Source organism: Ambystoma mexicanum, chromosome 11, assembly GCF_040938575.1.
Source record: "Ambystoma mexicanum isolate Mex_15411 chromosome 11, UKY_AmexF1_1, whole genome shotgun sequence".
Classification (NCBI taxonomy): domain Eukaryota; kingdom Metazoa; phylum Chordata; class Amphibia; order Caudata; family Ambystomatidae; genus Ambystoma; species Ambystoma mexicanum.
In genome coordinates, this window is record NC_090934.1 from 1,197,238,232 (window position 1) to 1,197,258,532 (window position 20,301).

The 20,301-nt window shown below is 46.4% G+C and overlaps 1 protein-coding gene across 2 annotated transcripts in view; it reads right to left on the reverse strand.

Annotated features, from left to right (window-relative positions):
* The window catches only part of MAN2C1 (mannosidase alpha class 2C member 1), a 932,858-nt gene that overhangs the window by 569,387 nt on the left and 343,170 nt on the right, over positions 1-20,301 (reverse strand). For both annotated transcript variants that reach the window (XM_069624549.1, XM_069624550.1), the window contains exon 7: positions 8,306-8,412. In XM_069624549.1, the coding sequence (XP_069480650.1) occupies positions 8,306-8,412 (107 nt within the window). The remainder of the gene's footprint in view (positions 1-8,305; positions 8,413-20,301) is intronic.

The following is a 20,301-nucleotide window of genomic DNA, read 5'->3' on the forward strand; positions in this document are numbered from 1 at the left end:
ATACAAGAATAACCCTGGTGTCGGTCTACTGTCCGAACGTAGGCCAGATGCAATTTTAGAGAGAGGCCATGAGGGAAATCTTGGACAGGGCGGAAGGCCTCCTCATTGAAGAGGGGACTTTAATACGCAGGCGGACAGAGCAATGGACCATGGTGGGGAGTGTATCCCGGCAGGGAGTAGTGGAGATGCAGCAAACAGAGGCTTTGCTGACTACACATGGGACCAGGGGCTGGTGGATGTTTGGAGGGATTTGCACCCGACTGAAAGGGGGTATATACTTTTTATTCCCTGGTCCATAGGTCCAGCACACAAATTGACTACCTCTTCCTAGACCGACGACACCTAAGTAGGGTGGAGTCCTGTGCACACTTCCCGAATAGTTGGTCCGACCATGACCTAGTAGAGCTTAGGATAACCCTGTTGAGTTTGAAACCTAGGGAACACCTCTGGCAGTGTAATGATCTCCTCCTCAGGGACGTGGTCTGTGTGGGTGAGATGCGTGAGGCCATTGAAGAATTTTTCCAGCTCAATGACATGGGGGACGTTGAGAGAGGGATGGTCTGGGACGCCGCAAAGGCACCCCGGTGGGGCCTCCTCATTAGGGAGGGGGCTCAGTAAAAGAGGATTAGAATGCTCTAGGCCGAGAACCTTAAGAGGGATCTCGGACGTTTGGAAAAGGCAGAGGGCAAGGACGATGGGCAGAGGGAAGAAGACCTTGGTGTAGCGAGATGGGAAGGGTCCTGGCCAGTCTACAGTACCTAAAGCAGAAATATTATGAGAAGGGGGATAAGGCGGACGCCATGCTGACTGCACGACTCAGGGCCCAGAGAACGGACAGGTTGGTGTCCGAGATTCAAGGGGAGGACAGGCAGAAGAGGACCACTGGGGGTGAAGTTGCAGGGGGCTTCGCAGCGTTCTATGAGAAAATGTATAGTAGAGAAGGAATCTTAGATGAGGAGCGGATGGGCGAATACCTGGCGGGTGTCCCACTCCCGAAGCGATAGCCTGGCCCTGGACAGGCCCATAACACAGGAGGAAGTCCTGGGCGTGATATCTAGCCTTAAACTAGGAAAAGCCCCGGGCGAAGATGAATATACGGCAGGGTTCTACAGGACCTTCACCGGATCCTTGGCTCGGTACCTGGCTGCGCTGTTCACCAATATTTTGACTTCAGGGAAGGGCCCACCCCCCCCATCTTTTGGGAGGGCATTGATCACTGTTATCCCAAAGACAGGTAAGACCCAGAGGGTTGTAGGTCATACCGACCCATATCTCTGCTCAATGTGGACGCTAAGCTGTTCCCCAGGGTACTGGCCACGAGGATGGAGAACCTTATGCCAAGGCTTATCCACTCCGATCAAGTGGGGTTTATCCGAGGGAGGCAGGGGGCAGACACCCTCCATGACTCTTCATCTTATGAGGAAGGCAGCGGGAGAGGAGGGTAATCCAGTGTTGGTGGCCATTGATGCGGAAAAGGCCTTTGACCGGGTGGACTGGGCCTTCCTAAATGGGGTACTTAAGAAATTCAGCTTTGGGGAGGAATTCTGGAGGGGCATCCGGACCCTCTATGAGGGCCCCTCGGCCAGAGTTACTGTCAATGGGCATTTATCCCGATTGTTCCCACTGGCGAGGGGCACGCGGCAGGGGTGCCCTTTGTCGCCCCTTCTCTTCACCCTAACCATGGAAATATTAGCTGAATACTTGAGGGCCCGGCAGGTCGAGGGTATCAAGGTTGGGGGGGATAGAGAATTCAAGCTTGGTCTATATGCAGACGACCTAATGCTCCATTTGAAGCACCCATCCCAATCCATTCCTGCAGCCTTGGAAGTGATCAGGGAATACAGGAGTTTCTCAGGATTTAAGGTGAACACTGGCAAATCGGAGGTGTTCGCATTCGCCCCAGAGAGGGTCAGAAAAGTGGACAAATTTAGGCCCTTTGGACTGCAGATCCAGCTAGAGGGATAAAGGTATTTGGGGGTAAATCTGGTACGCCCAGACCAAGATCTGAACCAGGCTAACTACCCACCCCTCTTCGAAAGATTGTTTTCCGAAATGGTGATGTGGGGGAAGGGGCAACTGTTATGAATGGGGCGCCTAAACGCAATTAAGATGTACCTCCTCCCGAGGGTCCTATATTTATTCCAGATGCTCCCAACCAGTGCGCTCATCGATCATTTGAAGGAAGTGAAGCGCTGCATTGTACGGTTTCTCTGGCAGGTTCGGAAACCTAGGGTGTGCTATGAAACACTCATCCTTCCCAGGGACAAAGGGGGAGTAGGTCTCCCAGACCTGATGAGGTATTACAGGGCAGCACAGTTCAGGGTAATGGTCCCGCACCTCAGAGAGGACCCAGATAAACAATGGGTTTACGTAGAAAATCAACATCTGGCTCCGGCAATAGTTGGGGAGTGGTGCTGGGTCCCGCGAAAGCGCCTCCCAAGATGTATTCGAGAACACCCAATTTTGGGGGTTTACTGTGAGGTCATGGCTTCAGGGAAAAGAGGGACAGAGATTAACACATGGCCTTCCCTGATGAGCCACATTTGGGCGCCACCTGTCAGGGATGAATTACCAGAGGTAGAACACTACCAGACATGGTTCGATGCAGGCTTAGCACGAGTGGGCCAACTAGTCCAGAAAGGGGCATTCCTAACCATCCAGAACCTGGAGGAAGCATTGGGAATAGGCAAGCTGTCAGTCCTCCTATACTTAAGGCTTAAAGGGATAGTCATGCCAGAGAGGTGGAAAGAGTATGTCCAGAGGGAACTTATGCCGGTGGAGAGGGTACTCAATGGGTATACGGACATGAGAGGCCTCATCCCATGCCTGTACGGGGCATTGTTGTGGGCTAGAGAGGGATGATGAGAATAGGCGGGCGCCCTCGCACTGGTCCACTTCCTCCTGTTGGCAGCGCGAGCCCGTAGAGCCAGACACTGGAAAACACAATACCTCCCCACGGTCCAGGAATGGGTCAGTACAGCTAAAGATATATACCTAATGGAGAAACATTTGGCGGCACTCCATGGAAGTAGTGTTGCAGTGGAAACAGAATGGCTGCAATTCCGTAATATGTTCAAGTAAAGGAGGGGGATGACGAAAATACAGAGCTAAGGCCCAATCCGGCCGTTACATACTGAGGCTGGGAGAAGTACGCCTTATTGACTGACGAGGTGTTAGGGGCTTACTTATGGCCCGTTGGACCGGAGATCAAATATAGAGACCAGTTTCCTGTCACTTAGTTGCCAGAGATGTACCCGTACCTATTTCAGGGGAGAGGTCCAGTGGAGGGGGGGGAATCAGAGTCCTACCTGGACATGTTGAGATGTCTCTTTCCGGACAAAGAGGGCTTGCCCCTCGAATAGATGTTTGCTCTGAGTATTGTACAATCTGGTTGAAAACTTAATAAAAAGATATTTAATAAATATGTATATTGTCACTCTCATTGCACCGACTGCACTCTTTGACATCCCGATCTACTTCCCCGTCCATAACTAGCCACCAATAATTCTCCCCGACCAGTCTTTTGGTGCCTGTGTTGGGAAGGAGACGGTCCTATCCCACTCCCCTAGGTTTTCCCGTGGTAAATAGATCACGTGTAGGCCAAGGAGGGAGAAACACCCAGTCCATGGCATGCCTCCTTAGGATATAACAGAGACCTATATGATTAATACAGCTTACAGCCCCAAGAACGGACATCCTTTTGTATTAGACCAGACGCCATCTTTTTACTAGGCCCAAAAATCATCCCACTGTAAACTCAGCTCTCCCAGCTCCAGCACCTCGCACAAAGAGCCCAAGACATCACCACCCCCTGCCAGTTTCGCGCAAGTCTTGTTCTCACGGAATTCCAGCCATTTATTGTTGCAATTGTTTAGTATCACTTCCACAGAATGCGCTCTCTGCAGAGCGTGAGATCGGAGAAAGCCCAAGCGCACAAGTACCCATCCATCTCCACAAAACTGGCCATGCCCTCTCAACCCCCACCCCACCAGGCCAGGGCCCACTAGTCCCCGACCCTCCAGTCTCTTTCATGTTGACACACATCTGACCCCCTCCCACTGACCATTCCAGAACACCCACAATACATTTAAACCTGTGCAGGAGTCTATCCTCTCTAAATCCCACATGTCTATTCATATCATGAGGCATCAGGGAACATAAATAGTAGATCAAACCCAGGGGGAGTCACCTGGGAGCGGAACCCCGGTATCAATGAAGCCCTGAATGTAGAGATTGGAATGCCAATATGTTAACCCCCTTTTTTTTTTTTATAAGTACCCCCCATTCGTGCAAGTATTTTATGTTTGCCATTATTCTTACATAATCAGTTCCTATTGTTTAGTTTAGATAGTTAGACATGTGTCACATTTGTCCTGACCTTCACTGTGGAGATGAGCCCAGCTGACCCACGTGCCACCAGATCGACTGGGAAGCAGCCGCCAATTGCAGCCTGGCATCCCCTATACAGCAGGCTGTGCCATACGGCCCCTCCAATCAGCACTGTGATTTTGGTTCCTAACATAATGATGTCACTGATGACAAATTTGTTTCTTATAATGTGCTACCCGTGTAACTTTTGGCAGAGCGCTCTCGGGCAGCAGAGATCTTTGCTTGGACACTTTGTTTTATATAAAGTTGGTTATCCTTACAACTCATCTCTTGGTCTCATTCCCTGACGGAGTGTGTTATCTTTATTTTTGTACTTTATGAGGACACATGTTTGGGTGCCAACCTTCACCGGTCATGCCTGAGAGACCATATGCGCTTTGGCATTGATGGCCCCTCTAACATCCCTCAGTGGTATTCTCCCTTCCACAACATTCCATCTTCCGTAGAAAGTTCTTCACAAATCATCCAGAATGGTCTGACATTCATGCTTTGGTTTTTTGGCATAGTCCAACCATCAACTACATACTTGCACTCCTCTTGAACGGTCTCATCATTCATGTGAGGATTCAGCCTAGAGTCTTTTGTTATTGCGATCCCTGCTAATACACACACCGCTGCAATTGGTATTGCATCATCTATGGCACTCTTAACATTCTGCCTCTAGAATTGGCATTCTTCACAAGCAATTTGCAACTTTGTTGTGCTACCCTTCACTAAACTCAAATCTGCAATTATATTCAATTAGTCTTGATGCTAATCTGAACAACCTGATAGATGTTTTCTCTGCACCCCCATCTTTCAATATTTTAAGAAGTAGCTTATGATCAGTACGCAGTAAGAAAGGAGTTCCCCAAATGAATTGCCTATAATGTTGCACACCCCAACCACATGCTAAAGCTTCCTTTACTATTACTGAATGGCCTCTCTCTGTTTCCATAAGAGTCCTCTAAGCAAAATGGATTGTCACTTCACCTCCTTTTCCATCCTCTTGTGTTAGTACAGCTTATGGGCGTAATTGTACGGGGGTGGGGGTACACGGGTTTTTTTCCCCACAACTTTTGTGGCACACCATTTTTCCCCATTAATTTGGCTGGGGCCCCTTTCACTTAGATGTCATGTCCACCTCAACATTTTCAGCAATGTTACTCCACTGGTACAGTTCCAAGGCCCTTATCACTGGCATCTACTGTGATAATGGCGTTCTGTTTTGTTTCAAATGGCTTGATTGCTGGAGCTCTTAAAATGCATTCCTTAGCTTTCTCGAAGGCCACTTGCTGTCGTTCCTTCCATTCAAATTGTGTCCCTTTCCTCATTAGTTCCCTTGTTGGCTCCACAAGTGACTCAAAGTCACATGAAGTTTGTGTAAAATTCACACGCACCCAATAATGGCAACAAAGCCTGCTTGTTGGATTGGTCAGTAGCCATGATATTGCTTTTCACTAGTGATTATTCAGGGCTGATCCCCTGGTTGGACAATGTGTCTCTTAGGTATTCCACTTGCTTTTGATATAATTTGCATTTTTGTAGTTTTACTGCCATACCACACACAACCTTTTAACTGGTTCAAAGCTTGCACCAACTTCACTTTGTGCTCAATCGAATTTTTCGTGCAGATCAAAATGTCACCTTGAAAATACATAATACCCTGTGTTCCCTTAAATAGTTTACCCAATAACTTTTTTTAAACGGTGACTACAGATGCCAACCAAAACCCTGCTTTGCTGATTAAGTTATCTGGTGTATATATGTGTGTCAATGCCTATAACAAATATTGTATTTTCATACTGGACAGTCTAAATTTAATTATTGTGTGCCATAGTCTGTGGACTCATTGAGGGCCCCTGACCCTCTCCGACACCTTCCTGAGACCAAGCCTTGACTGCTCATCCATGCACCTTGATTGGGTTTTGGCTAACCTTTCAGAGCTCCCTGTTCGTCATACCTAGGGGTAGCCTCCTCAAATCTGTCCACCAGGCCAGATTCTAGAAATCCATCTGAACAAATGAATTCACAGATATTAAAAACTAGGCCATAACAGAACTGAGCTTCTGACATGTGTGCCCAGTGTAGCCAAAGGCAACTAAAAGTTAAGGGCTAATGCAGAATATCAGCCTGCAGGTCTTGACGTTGTGGACAGCAGCTGTGATAGCCGGGATAGAATCCATTTAACTTGCACAGTGAACAATAGTAAGAGAAAATACATTTATGATGGAGTGGTCTTGAACCCCACAGACCGACAAGTTTGAACATATTGCCAAAGACTCTCCACCCCCTTCTGATCTATCTGCTCATTATCTATACTTTTTAAAAATAACATTAAAAAATGTAATGTTACAAAGGTTTACACCCTCTTTGATTTAATTAACATAAAAGCCTATAAGTCGTGGACAAAAATCTAAATTACAAATGTCACCAGCCTACCCCAACTTCCCCCACACTCCCTCAAGCCCAACGTAGTGTGACAATCACTTTGGGCAAACATGGGATGCTTAAGAATCTAGGTGTTTTATAGGCAAACCAGGACCAGGTATTCCAAAAGGGTTGTAATGGCAAATGGACTTCTACCGGAGTCTCTCTGACCACCAAAAAAGGTCAGACATAAATGAAGAGGGAAAAAGTTTACAGGTTATGGAGAACCTAACTAGGTTCGTCAGAATGCTCAAAAATTGAATTTTGCCCTAACAAACAGTCTATGCAGATGACAGTCATTTACTCTTTGGTCATTTTAGCACAATCCTTTTGGTTATTTTCTTGGTATAGATTATTCAAGGACAGGTGCAAGTATTTGAACTGCCCAGAGTACAGGGGTAAATCGATTAAAAAGGTGACTTACCTGGGCATATAAATATGCAGCAATCCAGCTAATATATAGTTGACACTGAATATTGTTCCAGTATTTAAGGAAATTGAGCAGATGATGAAATGGCAGATGCACTTAGCATGTCTCTTAAATGGGCAGGTCAAATATATTTAAAAAGAGTATTTTGACAAAATGTTTGTGTTCATTCATGCCCCTCCCAGTATAGCCGACAAGGCAGCAGTTGCCAAGCATCAGATGGATCAAGCTCTTCATTTATTTGGAACAAAAACAGCCACGTCAAACTTTCATCATTATTTCACAACTGGCGCAGTTCCTATTTTCCAGGCATGCAACTGGAAAGCTGCAAATACCCAGACATGCCTTGAACTCGAACCATGTTCTCCAGTGTTTTTCTATATTTTGTTTGTTTACTGACAGCATGCACGTGCACCTGATAGCAGATGGTACAGAGGGTGCTTGGGCTCATGCCTGAACTCACTTAAAGCCGGCGAATTATCATACCTGGGAGAAGGCTTCAATGAGGATACTTGAGAACAGGCAAAGGCATGTTGGGGGAGGCAACAGTCACAGTGTACGTCAAGCAACTAAAGGTATTTGAGATGATGGGGTAATGAGAATATGGAGAAGGCAGCAGGTACGAGGTATTCAAGAGGTTGCAAAGGTTAAAGCAAGGGCGCATTCACAACCCAAAATGAGAAAACAGTTGTCAGGGTTAGAGGTTGTACCTGACAAGAGGTTAAGGCATCTGGAAGAAAGCAACACTAGGCGATGCAGAGGAAACTAAAAAACAGGTACAAGTGAGTCTGTGATGAGGGCAGTGGAGCAGACTTACGAGCATGTGGCATGCGATCACTCCAATGCGGCCGGGTCATCCACGTCAATCCTGCCAAAGCCAAACCGCCAAATGGAAATGCATCCAATTTCACTTTTGAGCAAAATGGAAACAGAAGCGCGTTCTCCACCTTTGTGCAACAGCCGTCACACTCTCCCAGCACCTTGCTTTTATCAAAACACACCACTTCTCTCCTGCTCATGGAGGAAACGCAGCAGTAAGGGTAAAAAAAGGCTAACAGTAAGAAGGTAGAGGCATCATACCTGAGAGCATGTGAAGATAAAGGTTGGGTCTTTCTCCATCAGGCGTACTGCTGTAACCCAGCTGCGAGCACACTTTCGAATGGTCTCTTCATATGGCCAAAGCCACGCTAAAAAAAGACAGGCAAAGGACCCAGTTATGCTTCTGCACTCAAAGCAGTTCACAAGACACCCATGCGAGATGGGTATTCTGACAGCATACAATCCTCAGAAATGCATCTATGAGAAAAGATAAAATGTTACAAAATTAAGAACATCAAAAGTTAAAAGCCTCACATCCTTCACCAAATGCCCTTGCTTTTATAATGGATGTCTCAACACAATGCAGAAAAACCAGATATGGGTCGTCTGCCTGTGAACCTTTTGTTCGCAGGTGGACTGCCCCCAGTGTAACTTCCCCGTGCCCCGTTTTGACAGTTAATTAAAAACGGGGGACCGAGCAATTTGTGTCCCCTGCCACCAATGTTAACGATGTAGGGGACACCCCTGCAACTCCTGAAGCCGAAGATACCGAACAAGGGCAGTGGGGGACACTCCCGCAAAGCCTGTTCTTCATAATAATAATGTTTGGTATTTTCTGATTCAAATGTAATGCACAAATTAGAACTAATGGTAGTGACCGAATTCGGTCAGATCCACCATCCGTTCACATTTTTGCGATCAAGTTGGGTAATACCAAAAAACCATCTACATAACAGTCTCTCGTCCTTTCCAGGAATATCCATTCCTATTGTTAATTTCCCTTTCCCAATCTTTAATTTCTCTTCACACATTTTTACATGTAGCATTCTCCCTTTTGCAGTGGCTAGTCATGGATCAGTTTCGAAAGTGAAAGTCCTCCACACAAAAAAACTTGCGCCACAACAAGATACGTGAAAAAAAGGATTTGTTTTAATCTTTCAAACAATCCTGTGCATTCATTAAGAAATAACGCTTTTGCCCTTGAATGACACGTGTTTCGGCAGAACCTCTTGCCTTTCTCAAATCCGGGCTAGTTAGGTGAAATTAACAAACAAAAATTATGCATGGTAAAATTCAGTAAATTCAAAATTTGTAATGTTATAACCGTTTTTTGGACAGGAAGAAAAGAACATGTAACAAACAAAGAAAAAGCATTAGCATACTTTGGGATATCAACCTTGGTTAAAGATAAAATTAAACAAATAGTAAACCAGGTGCAATATCTACTTGAAATGGCTTATTGCCTGGTGCCTCATTGCACATTATTTGTGCCTCAAAATGCTTTCGATCACGTTTGTTCACTTACAACAAGATAATAATGATCACTAAATAAAATATACATTAAGACTGCGGGCCACCTCGAATGTGACGATATCTTGGCTTCACCTGTGCCACCTTTAACAATATTATTCATTTAGTGATAGGTATTATCTTGTAAGTGAACAAACATGATCTAAAGCATTTTGAGGCACAAATAATGTCCTCCCGAGTTTTTGCGACACTGACCTATATATAAATACACTAGGTCGCATAGCACAAAAAAGTTGGTGATAAACCCCCAATTAGCATACTAGTCGTAGATCAGCCTACGCCGATGAACTTCTGTGATATAAAGAATATTTCACTTTAGATACTCTGCTCAAGTTGCAGGGATGTTCTTCTCTGGCTACAAGCGTTCATATTGAACAGAACGGGCACACCCACGTCTCCTCTTTCGGGGTAGATGGTAAGCAAAACATCTTAACTTTAAAAAAGGGCCTGTTTTAAAAGTGGCATAAAAGGAAGGGTTCTTCTCAGAAATGCACGCAGGTATGCCAGGAAGCAGCAAGACATCTGTACACCATGCAAATGATGGAAACAGAATATGCCACTATTGAAATCTTCTCTCCTACTCCTCACTGTTCTCGCTCACTTTTGATTTCTTGTCCTTTTTAACCTCATTGACCTGAACCTTCTCCTTGACCCGAGCCAAATCTGCAGCAACAAAAGAGAACAAGACGCATGAACAGATGCCAATCGAGTGTGTTCATCTATGATGCAGAGACTCCTCAAATAGGGAGGGTAAGGAAATGGCGATAGAGAGCCCGAATGTTGATGTGGAGCAGACGAAGGAGGAAGCACCGCTGCCGGCCGCTTCATGGGCTAAGGTGGAACGGAACCGGCAGCGCGTCTCGCCAGCTGGCCCTACCCTGGCGTTTCAAAAGGTGAGTGTAGTCTCAGGCGGTGACTGGGGGCAGAGGGGCTGGTTAAGACAAGGGTCTCTCATCCAGGCCTCCGCAGAAGGTTCCTTCCTGGTTTGGTTTTGCTATGATAATCTAATTAGAATGATTATGTCAACTGCGCTTTACAGACCGCAAGAGTGACTTCACTGGCACTGATTATTTGTGTACTTCAGTGCAGACCAACGCTGTCCCCTCGTGAACAGAGCGGGGATACTTCCTAACCTTTACATCTAGAATGTGACAATTTTCATCTTAAAATTCCGCTTTGTATGATCTGGGCCTTGGTTGTGTGATCCCTGTACCCCCTTTCTCAGCATCTGTTCTCTTTACATATACCTGCATCATCAGCAATAAAGGATTCTGTGTCTTTTCTTGGATGATGATTGTTTGGCTATTGCAGCATCTTTCACCAAATAACACATTTTTTATTATTAAGTTTTTATTTCTTTCTCAAGTCTACATTTTGCAGTTACATAACTTTGTTCCCACTCATATTGGGTTAATACAATCTTTTACAATGTTCATAACTCTGCTGTTCACATTGATCTGTATGCATAGTCTTTGTGATTTGAGAATGTTTTTTACAGCTCTGACAACATAAACAATACTAACAGTTAACAGTTACCCCCCCATCCCTCCAACTGCCCAACGTGTGTGAGTTGAACACAGTTTGCGGAGCATTATTGTACCTTTTGCATTTCCAAGGTGGCTTCTGTTACTATTCCCTTCAATATTCATATCACATGTATTGTTTTGAGTAAGATCGGTTTGTGGAAATAATGTTCATCTTTGGTGTATTCATTGAAGGGGAGCCAGACTGTCAGGAATTTCTGGTATTTCCCCGTTCTGAGTGCAAACACTTTTTCCACGGCAGGGACCCCCCATATTTTAACCCACCAGCAGGCTACTACTAGTCCTTCCACTGTCTTCCATCCATGCGCTAGTGTCATTCGAGCTGCCATTAGCAGAAGTGTAATAAGGTAGCTGTGACCCCACTTGCTGCATAGATTTCTTCCACTTGTGCCCCCAGTAGAATTGCGGTTGGCGAGTTAGGTAATTGCATCCCCATGATCCCTTTTATGTGGCTCAGGATACATTCTAGAAGGACTGGGCTTTGGGGCATGTCCACCACATGTGAAATAGGTCTCCTATCTCCCCACATTGTCTCCAGCATTGGGCCGAGTAAATTGGGTTCATCCCACATAGGTGTGTTAGATACCATCTATAGCCGATCTTGTATGCAGTTCCTTTTATTGCGGTGAAATTCGATGTTTGGTGTGCCCGTTCCCATATATGCCCCCATTATTCCTCCGATATAGGAGCCCCACAGTCCTTTTCCCATGTAGCCATGAAGGGGAGCTGGTTTCCTGGTTCTGTCCTGTCCAGTAGTCTATATATTTTTGAAATACCTCTTGTTGTCAGGCCTTTTCCAAGGGTTATTTCCAGTCCTACTTGTGTTCTACTTCCCGCCTCTCTTACCAGTTTCTTGGAGATCCAGTGCCTAATTTGTATATATCTATATCGTTCTTTTACCCCCACGCCAAACTTGTGTTTTCACGCCTCAAAGGTCAATGGATTCTTGTTGCAGAAAAAATCCCCCAAAGTCAGGTTTTATTTTTAGATCCCCACGCTTTCCAGAATATCGCTTTTCATCTGGAGGTAAAGTCAGCAATAAAAAACATGGGAGTATGGGTGACATTCCCCAGGGGAATTCACTTTCATTGTAATGCCTTATCCCAGACTTTTAGGGACATTTTGGTGGCCTCCAGAATCTGTCCTCCCACTCTTCGGGCTGCAGTTCCCATGGCTAGCATCATTCGCAGAGGGATATGTGTGGGTCCCTGTATGATTCAAGCCCAGCCCCTTTGTATCATACTGGACGCCCACTGTAGCATGGGCGCAATTTATGCCACCATCATATATCATTTTACATATGGGACTCCTAACCCTCCCACCAATGTTGGGTGTGTTAGTACTGATCTATGTATCCCTGTTTTTTTCCTATGCCATATGAAGGATATTTTTTCAGACTGCAAGCTTTTAATCATGCTTGCTGGTATTTCTATAGGAAGTGAGCTCACTACATACAGCAGTCAAGATAGTGTCCTCATCTTGACCGCTGTGATTCGGGAGAACCAGGAGAGTTCCTGTTTGTCCCACCTGCGGAGATCCTCCACCAAGCTCTTCCACAGGGAGGTTATGTTCGCCCCATAGAGGCCCCCATAGTCTCTAGTAAGGCTTATCCCCAAGTACTCTTTACTTTTGTCCTCAGATCAGTGGGTACGTCTTGCTAAGTTTTGATATTTCAGCCCAGTCTTCAGTTATATTGAGGACCTCGGATTTAGTATAATTTATGGCGAATCCTGAGACCGCCACACATTCCTGTAAGTTCTCCATGACTCTGGGCAGCGTGACCTCCACGGTCTTTAAGAATAACAGTATGTCATCTGCATATAATGCCATTTTGTGTTCTTCCTCTCCTGTTTTAACTCCCTTGATCCCTGGGTTCTGCCTGATTTTGATTGCCAGAAGCTCCATAGTGATGGCAAATATTAGGGGAGACAGCAGACAACCTTGCATTATACCCCTTAGGATTTTAACCTGTGCTGTATATTGCCCATTAAGTAGGAATATCGTTGCTTGTATTTGGAAGTTTGCCAGTATCCTTCTTGTGAACTCCGGGACACACCCAAATGTTTCTAGGACTATCCACAAGTACCCCCAGTCCAGGCTATCAAAGGCTCTATGCGCGTCCAGTGCAGCTATAGATAATTTTTGTTTCGTTCTGCTTCCCAGTTCTATAATATCTATTGCTCTCCTTATGTTATTTTTGTGTATGTCTCCCAGTGATGAACCCGGCTTGATCCTCATGAATTATCCAAGGCAGGATGGCCATAAATCGCCTGGCCAGGACCGTGGCGTATATTTTTGCATCACTATTTAATAACGAGTTAGGGTGGTAGTTGGCACATTCTGTGGGATCATTCCCTGGTTTAAGGATAAGAACCGTGGTAGATTTCCCCATATCGTCTGTGACTATTCCCTGGCTTCTGATCGCATTAAATAGGCATGTTAAGGGATTAAGTAATTGTGACCTAAAGGTTTTATAGGACACATTCCCAAAGCCATCTGGACCCAGTGTTTTGTTCCCGGCAAGGATGACATTGCATCATTAATTTCTTGTGCCATGATAGGTTTCTCTAGGCTTTCTTTTCCTTCAATAGATATGTGTGGAAGCTATACCCCCTTCATATAGTTTGTCTGGAGATCCAGGTCCAATCCTTCCTGTTTAAGTAGGGCTGCGTGGAAGGCCTCCATGATGTTCACTTTGTCTCCCTCCCCCATGTGCAATATGCCTCCTTCATCCCTATGTTCGGCAATATAATTCCAGGCTTTTGGTTTTCGTAGCTTAGCTGCCAGTAGGCAATTAGCTTTGCCCCCTTGGGTATAGTACGTTTATTTGGTATTTATTAAGGTTTGTGCGGAGCGATCCACCTCATTTGCTTCCAGTTGTGCTCTTATCCATCTAAGTGTTTGTAATGTTTACCGTGATTGTAGTTTTTTGTGTTGCGTTTCAGCGATTTTGAGTTCCCCTTCCAGTTTTGTCCACAATAGTCTTCTCTCTTTAAATAAGCTGCGGCTTGGGATACAAATTTGCTGCAAATGACTGCTTTCCCTGCACCCCATATTACCTGCCAGTCTGTTTCCCCTGTGTCATTTTCCTTGAAGTAGTTGGCAATTGTTTTCTCCATGTGGGCTCTAAGGGAGATATCCCCCAGGGTCATCTCATTTAGTCTCCAAGTCCTGTGTGTTTTGGATTGCCCCTCTGTTATTTCTAGTTACTGGAGCATGGTCTGTAAAGTATTTGACTCCTTTGTCTATTTTCAGCACCTGGGGGATTAAGGTTGCTGAGACTAGTAGCATGTCTATTCTCGAGTATCCTTTATGTACCGCCGAACGCCGTGAAAGAATCTCCAGGCATCTATTACTCTCAGCTCATGAAATAACCTTCCCAAAGCCTGTCGTTTCCTTTTATCTGTGGGTTTGGGGGGTGTTTTATCTAGCGTGTGGTCCATCAAGCAGTTGAACTCACCCCCGATAACCACTCGCACCTTATACCAGCTACCTATTCTTTGGAGCAGGACTTTCAGGAAGCTGTCTTGCTTCTAGTTGAAACGTTTATGTTTGATTCCCAATTGTTCCTCTAAGGACCAAATATCTACCTTCTGGGTATCCATAAATAAACTGCTGGCTGAATGCTATTGGCCCCTATCAAGATTGCCACCCCTTTTGTTTTCGTGCCACTGGAGGCAAAGTATTGTTTAGGGGAGGCTCTATGTGTCATTCTTCCTTAGTCCTTGGGAAGGAGATGTGTCTCCTGTAGGAACACTATAGATGTTTGGAGTTCTACAAGTCTCCTGAATATCGAGCAGCGTTTTGTTGAGGAGTTCAGATCTTGGACGTTTAATGTGGTTATCTGTATTTCAGCCATTACCATAGATTCCCCGAGTCTCTTTGCTCAAACCGTTGGTTTATGCCCTGAATTGGTATAATATCCTCGTTAGAAGCTATGTCCTGCTTGTGTCCCATTCTAAGTGTTTTACTGTGCCAGCACACCACACAAAGTACAGAAATAAAAATGAACAAAACTCCCCCTCCAACTCCCTCACTCCCCATAATCCTCCAAAAACATTCCCCCTTCTCTGCCCCAGTCGGACCCATGGTTCTTACAAACTCCTAGATACCAATCTAGGGTTTTGGTCCGTATACCCTCCTGGGGAGTCTCCCTGCCAAGCTGAATTAAACCCGGATTTGGATTCCAGGATATCTTCCAGAGTTCTCTTCTCTCCTCCTGAGCCATTAGACTCGGCGATCCCGTCCTACTTGACAGACCTTGTTTAGATTTGTTGTTTGTGTTCTTTTCTCCTTCGCTGCTGTGTTATAGCGCTTTTAATATACTGCCAAGATGGTAACATTCGCTATCGTTGCCCAACCTTGGGGCGTGGATCTCCCGTTGTGCTTAGAGGCCCCCATAGTTTAGGATCTCTGCTGCCCCTCCGTCTTGTTCCGGACCATTCCCAAGGTGGTCTACCAGCCTCATTCGAGCGCTGAGGATTGTTTGTCTGCGTTTGATTTCCTTCTTCAAGCCCCAGGTTCATTACGGACAGTCCCTCCTCAGACGTCGTATCCCTGTGTTGTCTCCCTTCCCAAGTGAAGAGGAGCCCAAATGGGAATGTCATAGGGAATGTTCTTATCTGCTAGCACTCTAGTTACTGGGTACATTGCCCTTCTCTCCTGAAGGGTGGTGAGTGCTTGATCCTGGAATATCTAGATTTGGAGCCTGTTGATGGTCACTCCTGGGTAAACCCTAGCTGCACGGAGTATAGCTTCCTTTATAGTATACAACGTTAATGCCACTAGCACGTCTCTTGGCTTTGATCAGAGTCTTGTCTTTTGGGTCCCACTCTATGGATGCGTTCTATTCCCACTTCCTTGGGCGACATCCCCGTCAGGAGACTTCAAAAGCATTGCTGCATAATTTCTTTCAAGTCTGCATCCGGCGTGCTTTCGCTTAGTCCTTTAACCCTTTTGTTTGATCTGTGTGAGCGATTTTCCAAGTCTGCTGCCTGAAGTTCAAGGTTATGTGTAGCTCTCGCCACTTGCTCAAGGAGTTCGCTATTCTGCCTTACTTCTTCCATCATTTCCGAGAGGCCACTTTCTGTAGTGTTCACTCTTGAACCTAGGTCATCGATTTCTTTTCTTGCTTCCTGTAGGGAGTTTTGGAGGTTCTCTTTCATTTTGGCAAATTGTGTTTGAAAGGAGGTCACCATTCTGTCCTCCATTCCCTTGACGCACTCCTGCAGGTCTTCCTTATTCAGTGCCATAGTCGTTGATTCAAGTTCTCCTATTTCCCTCTGTGGTGGGGTCTTTGGTCTCGCTGTCGAGGGGGTGTCTGTTCTCTGTCACCAGCACTTCTCCAGCTATCCTCCCTGTGGGTCCACAGATCATTTACCTTTGGCTGGGACGGTCTTCCCTCTGGTTGCTGGCATCAGTAGGCCCCTCCCGGTGTCTCTCCCAGCTGGTCTCTTCCTAATGGTGATGTAGAGCTTTCTGGCGTTGGAGATCGTATGGGTTCTCCCAGGTTACCTTATTAAGTTTGCCCCTTTAAATTGTCTCCTTTTCCTCCTTTGCCATAATGGGTTCTGCTCCTTCATACGCTGTGCTTCTGTGGGCTAGAGTACACTCAGGGTCTCTGTTGAAGGGGTTGTGCTATATTTGCCTGCAAGATCCTGGCCTCCGGCGGGGTTCCTGCCTGTGTCTTCCTGTTTCTGGGGTTTGTTTATGCGATTTCTGTTATGTCCTTGTGGCCTTGGGTAGTATTCCTCGTTTTCGCCCTCTTATATGGGGAGAAAGGCTGAGGTTGCGTTGCTCTTGTTAAGTGGAGGGGGAGGATGGTATTTCTCTTCTGCCCTCATGTGTTCTATTCTTTTATATTATGCCCCTCTGCCTCCTCTAGTTCACCGTTCCGGTCCTGAGGAGCCCGTTCGTCATTCCTAGCACCTTGCTTTATTTATTCATTCAGCAGATCCTGACTGCTGCAAATATTTCCTCTGCTCTGGGTGGTGCCCCTCCCTTGGAGCTCGAGTCAGACCCAGCAGCTCCGGCTATCCGGGCGCTTCGCTGGGCCTTCCGAAACGAGGAAGGGGGTGGGGGGCTTCCTCAATTCGTTTGATAGGTGCCTTGCTGAGGGGTGGGGCGAGCATTATTTCCCCTTTACTTCTGTTGTGTGTGCTGTTGGGGGCCCCAGGGCCTTTTTCCACTCAACAGCGTATGCGCTGCCACCAGCACCTTTTTCCACTCACAGCCGTATGCGCTCCGGTGCAGGTGGGTGCCCTCTCTGGTCCGGCTGGAGTTTTCTTTTACCGACACCGACATGCTTGCGCTATTCCCTGCAGCCTGGTTACGGTGCCCCACAGGAGGGTCACTTTGTTCTTCCTCTGCTGCAGGCTCCTCTCCGGGGTCCTCTCCTCCTTTCTCGGGTTCCGCCGCTTGTTGGGTCCAAGAAGGGCCATCTGCGTTTCGAGAGGGGAAATTATTGTCTCTAGCCGCCCCGTTCGAATTGGGTGTTGGGTGCTTTCGCAGTTAATATGCAGGTGCCCGATGGACTCAGCTGCGTAGGCTTCAGTTCCTTGAAGTGTCTTTCATGCGGAATAGCACAGGATCACTGTTTGGTGACAGCCCAGAGGCTTGCTGTGGCAGGCCCAGGTGGAGGACTGTGAGATACGTCCGCACACGCCGGCGGCCATCTTGGTATCCCCCCACCAAATAGCGCCTTTAAAGGCCACTTTTTGTGTGTGTAGCATTATTCTGAATTTTACAGCACCTCTTGATTATGGGTTATGTCGACCAGACACCAAAGATCTGTCTGCTTGTGAATGGCGGCACTACCTGCATCAGGGGTCTGCAACCTGCAGCTCTCCAAATATTTGCCATTACAGCTCCCATGATCCCTCACCTTGACTTTGCTGGCTCGGGCTAATGGGAGTTGTGGTCCACAACATCTGGGCAGCCAAAGGTTGCAGATCCCTGACCTACAGCCACAATGGGATTAATTGTTGCAGCAGTGGTAATACTTCCCCCTCGTGAAAGGATTTGTATCCAGAATGGCAAGTAACACAAACAGTAAATTAGATGGTGCGATACTGTTACCGCCAAACCAAATCACCATTACTGCAAGTGGCTAAAATCATCCAAATTGCAATGCGGTCATTAATGCTTTTCAGCCACAGTGAAGAGATTATATTTTAGGTTATGCCTGTGTTTGGACACCTGTTTTGGGAGTAAGCGTTTGTCCCTATGGGCCGAGCAAATCCACCCCCTTCACTGTATCGTCTGCCCCCGGCCTCATACATAATAGTTTCCTTATAGGGGTGCATTTGGTTTGTATTAAAGTTTATTGGCCGATATATTACACGTTTATTTTTCTCTTGCTTTAACTAAGGAAAGTTATTTTTCGTGTCAACTTCATGGGATGAGGTGGGGGTGGGGGGAGGGCAGGGGCAGTTGAGGGATTTGCCAACTGGCCCCCTCTCCCCATATACCGTAATCAAGCCGTGACGTTTTGGCCACAATATATTCTGCAAGGCTTACAAATGTACAAATCGCAGAAGGAGGAAGGGCGCTGTTCCTAGAAAAGACAGGACTGGATGAGGTCAACTCTGTGGACATGGGTCAGTTGGCATCTCTGCAACTGAAAATGTGCACTGAAAGGTTGCGCCCAGGATATATTCAGATTTCTTTGTGTACATTGTTAATGACCAATTTCTTTAAATAAATCCAGCATGTTCTTTTTTCCGCCTACATCCTGCCATTCGAAACCACTTGGCTTTGCATAAATGGAGTGACACCAAACTAGATTACTTTGAGGTCTTGTATATGCACGATAGAGCGCTTTTTCACACACTCTGCCCATCCCCAACCCATAAAATGGGTAGGGAGTGCGGCTACCTGGCAACGTACATGGCCATGTTAAATCATTTTTTAAGAATACAATACATGTGTTTGAGTGTGAGTTTACATAGGTCTCCCTTCCCATAGATGGCTGAGTTTAGGATGTGCTTCTCTCTAATCCCCCCCATGTGTTTGTATTCCCAAAGATGTTTGCCCATCATGCCAACAAGGCCATGCTTGAGCGAACAGGATGACCCTGTTTGGCCTCTCTGCGGTGATATACAGTACGTTGCGGCATGCCGTGTGCCAGGCCTCACTGACAGATGCTCAAGGGGGCCTTAAAGCTTGTGTGTTGGGCCTCATGATGGTTAAGTTAATTGCACAGCAGCCTGTTGTCTACTAGGCCTCGTGAACGGTTGGCATTCGGTTCCCAAGGCCTTCTTTTATTTCCTAGGAAGGGAGGAAGATGAAGTGTTTATCCGCCATTAGTCCTATTTTATGCTGGGCACCTGGGTTTCATGCCTCTTGTGCGTGTAGCCTCCTGGAGGGCTGGTATTCAGTTTCCTGCTGCTCCCAAGGCCGTGCTGATGCTCAGAGTGCCCTGACCTGATGAGTGCTCCATCACTAGCAGTCAAAAGATTGATTTGTTTCTCTCTGGTGCTCTGCGAGCGGCCTGTAATCCCTGGAACCGCAGCTGACCGAGAAGTATCGGAGGAAGCAGCACCAGAAATGAAAGGACGGGGAATTGTCTTCTGAACGCAACCACCCCCTCGAGGACATACTGGCTTGGCACAATCAATAAGATGTCGCCATGAGGGCAAATAAAAAAACCTGGATGTAGTCTAAGGAGGACTGAGGCAAACAGCGCAGTGGGGGAGAAGTGTGCCACCGTGGTGGTAGTGGAGCTTCACCTCTTTGGGTCTGCCTCTACCCGCTCCCTCCCACACCTTCACACTGGTGCCAGAGCCTGACCTCATGGAGTCTCTTCCCTCCCTCTTCCTCTTACAGTGACTTCAGGGCCTGATCTCTTGGGGTCTCTCTCCCTTCCCTCTGAATCTAGTGTGGGCTTCCGTGGTTCAAAGACTGCCCCTAGGCTTTCTGGATGGCGCATTTCCATTACGTGCAGCAAATACCATGGTACCCTCAGGGAAAACACGTTTGAGCAGAACCTTTCAAGTTATGTGCGTTTGTTACATAATGGGCTTCCTTCTGTAGCACAATGACAGGCATGCAGCATCATTTACGCTCAGTTTTCCAGCCACTGATGTGTATGCCTATTTTTAATTTAAAAAAGAGAGGGAGAGGGAATGGGAGTTTTAAACTGAGAATATCTGATTGGCATAGCAAAGGGTATTGCCAAATATA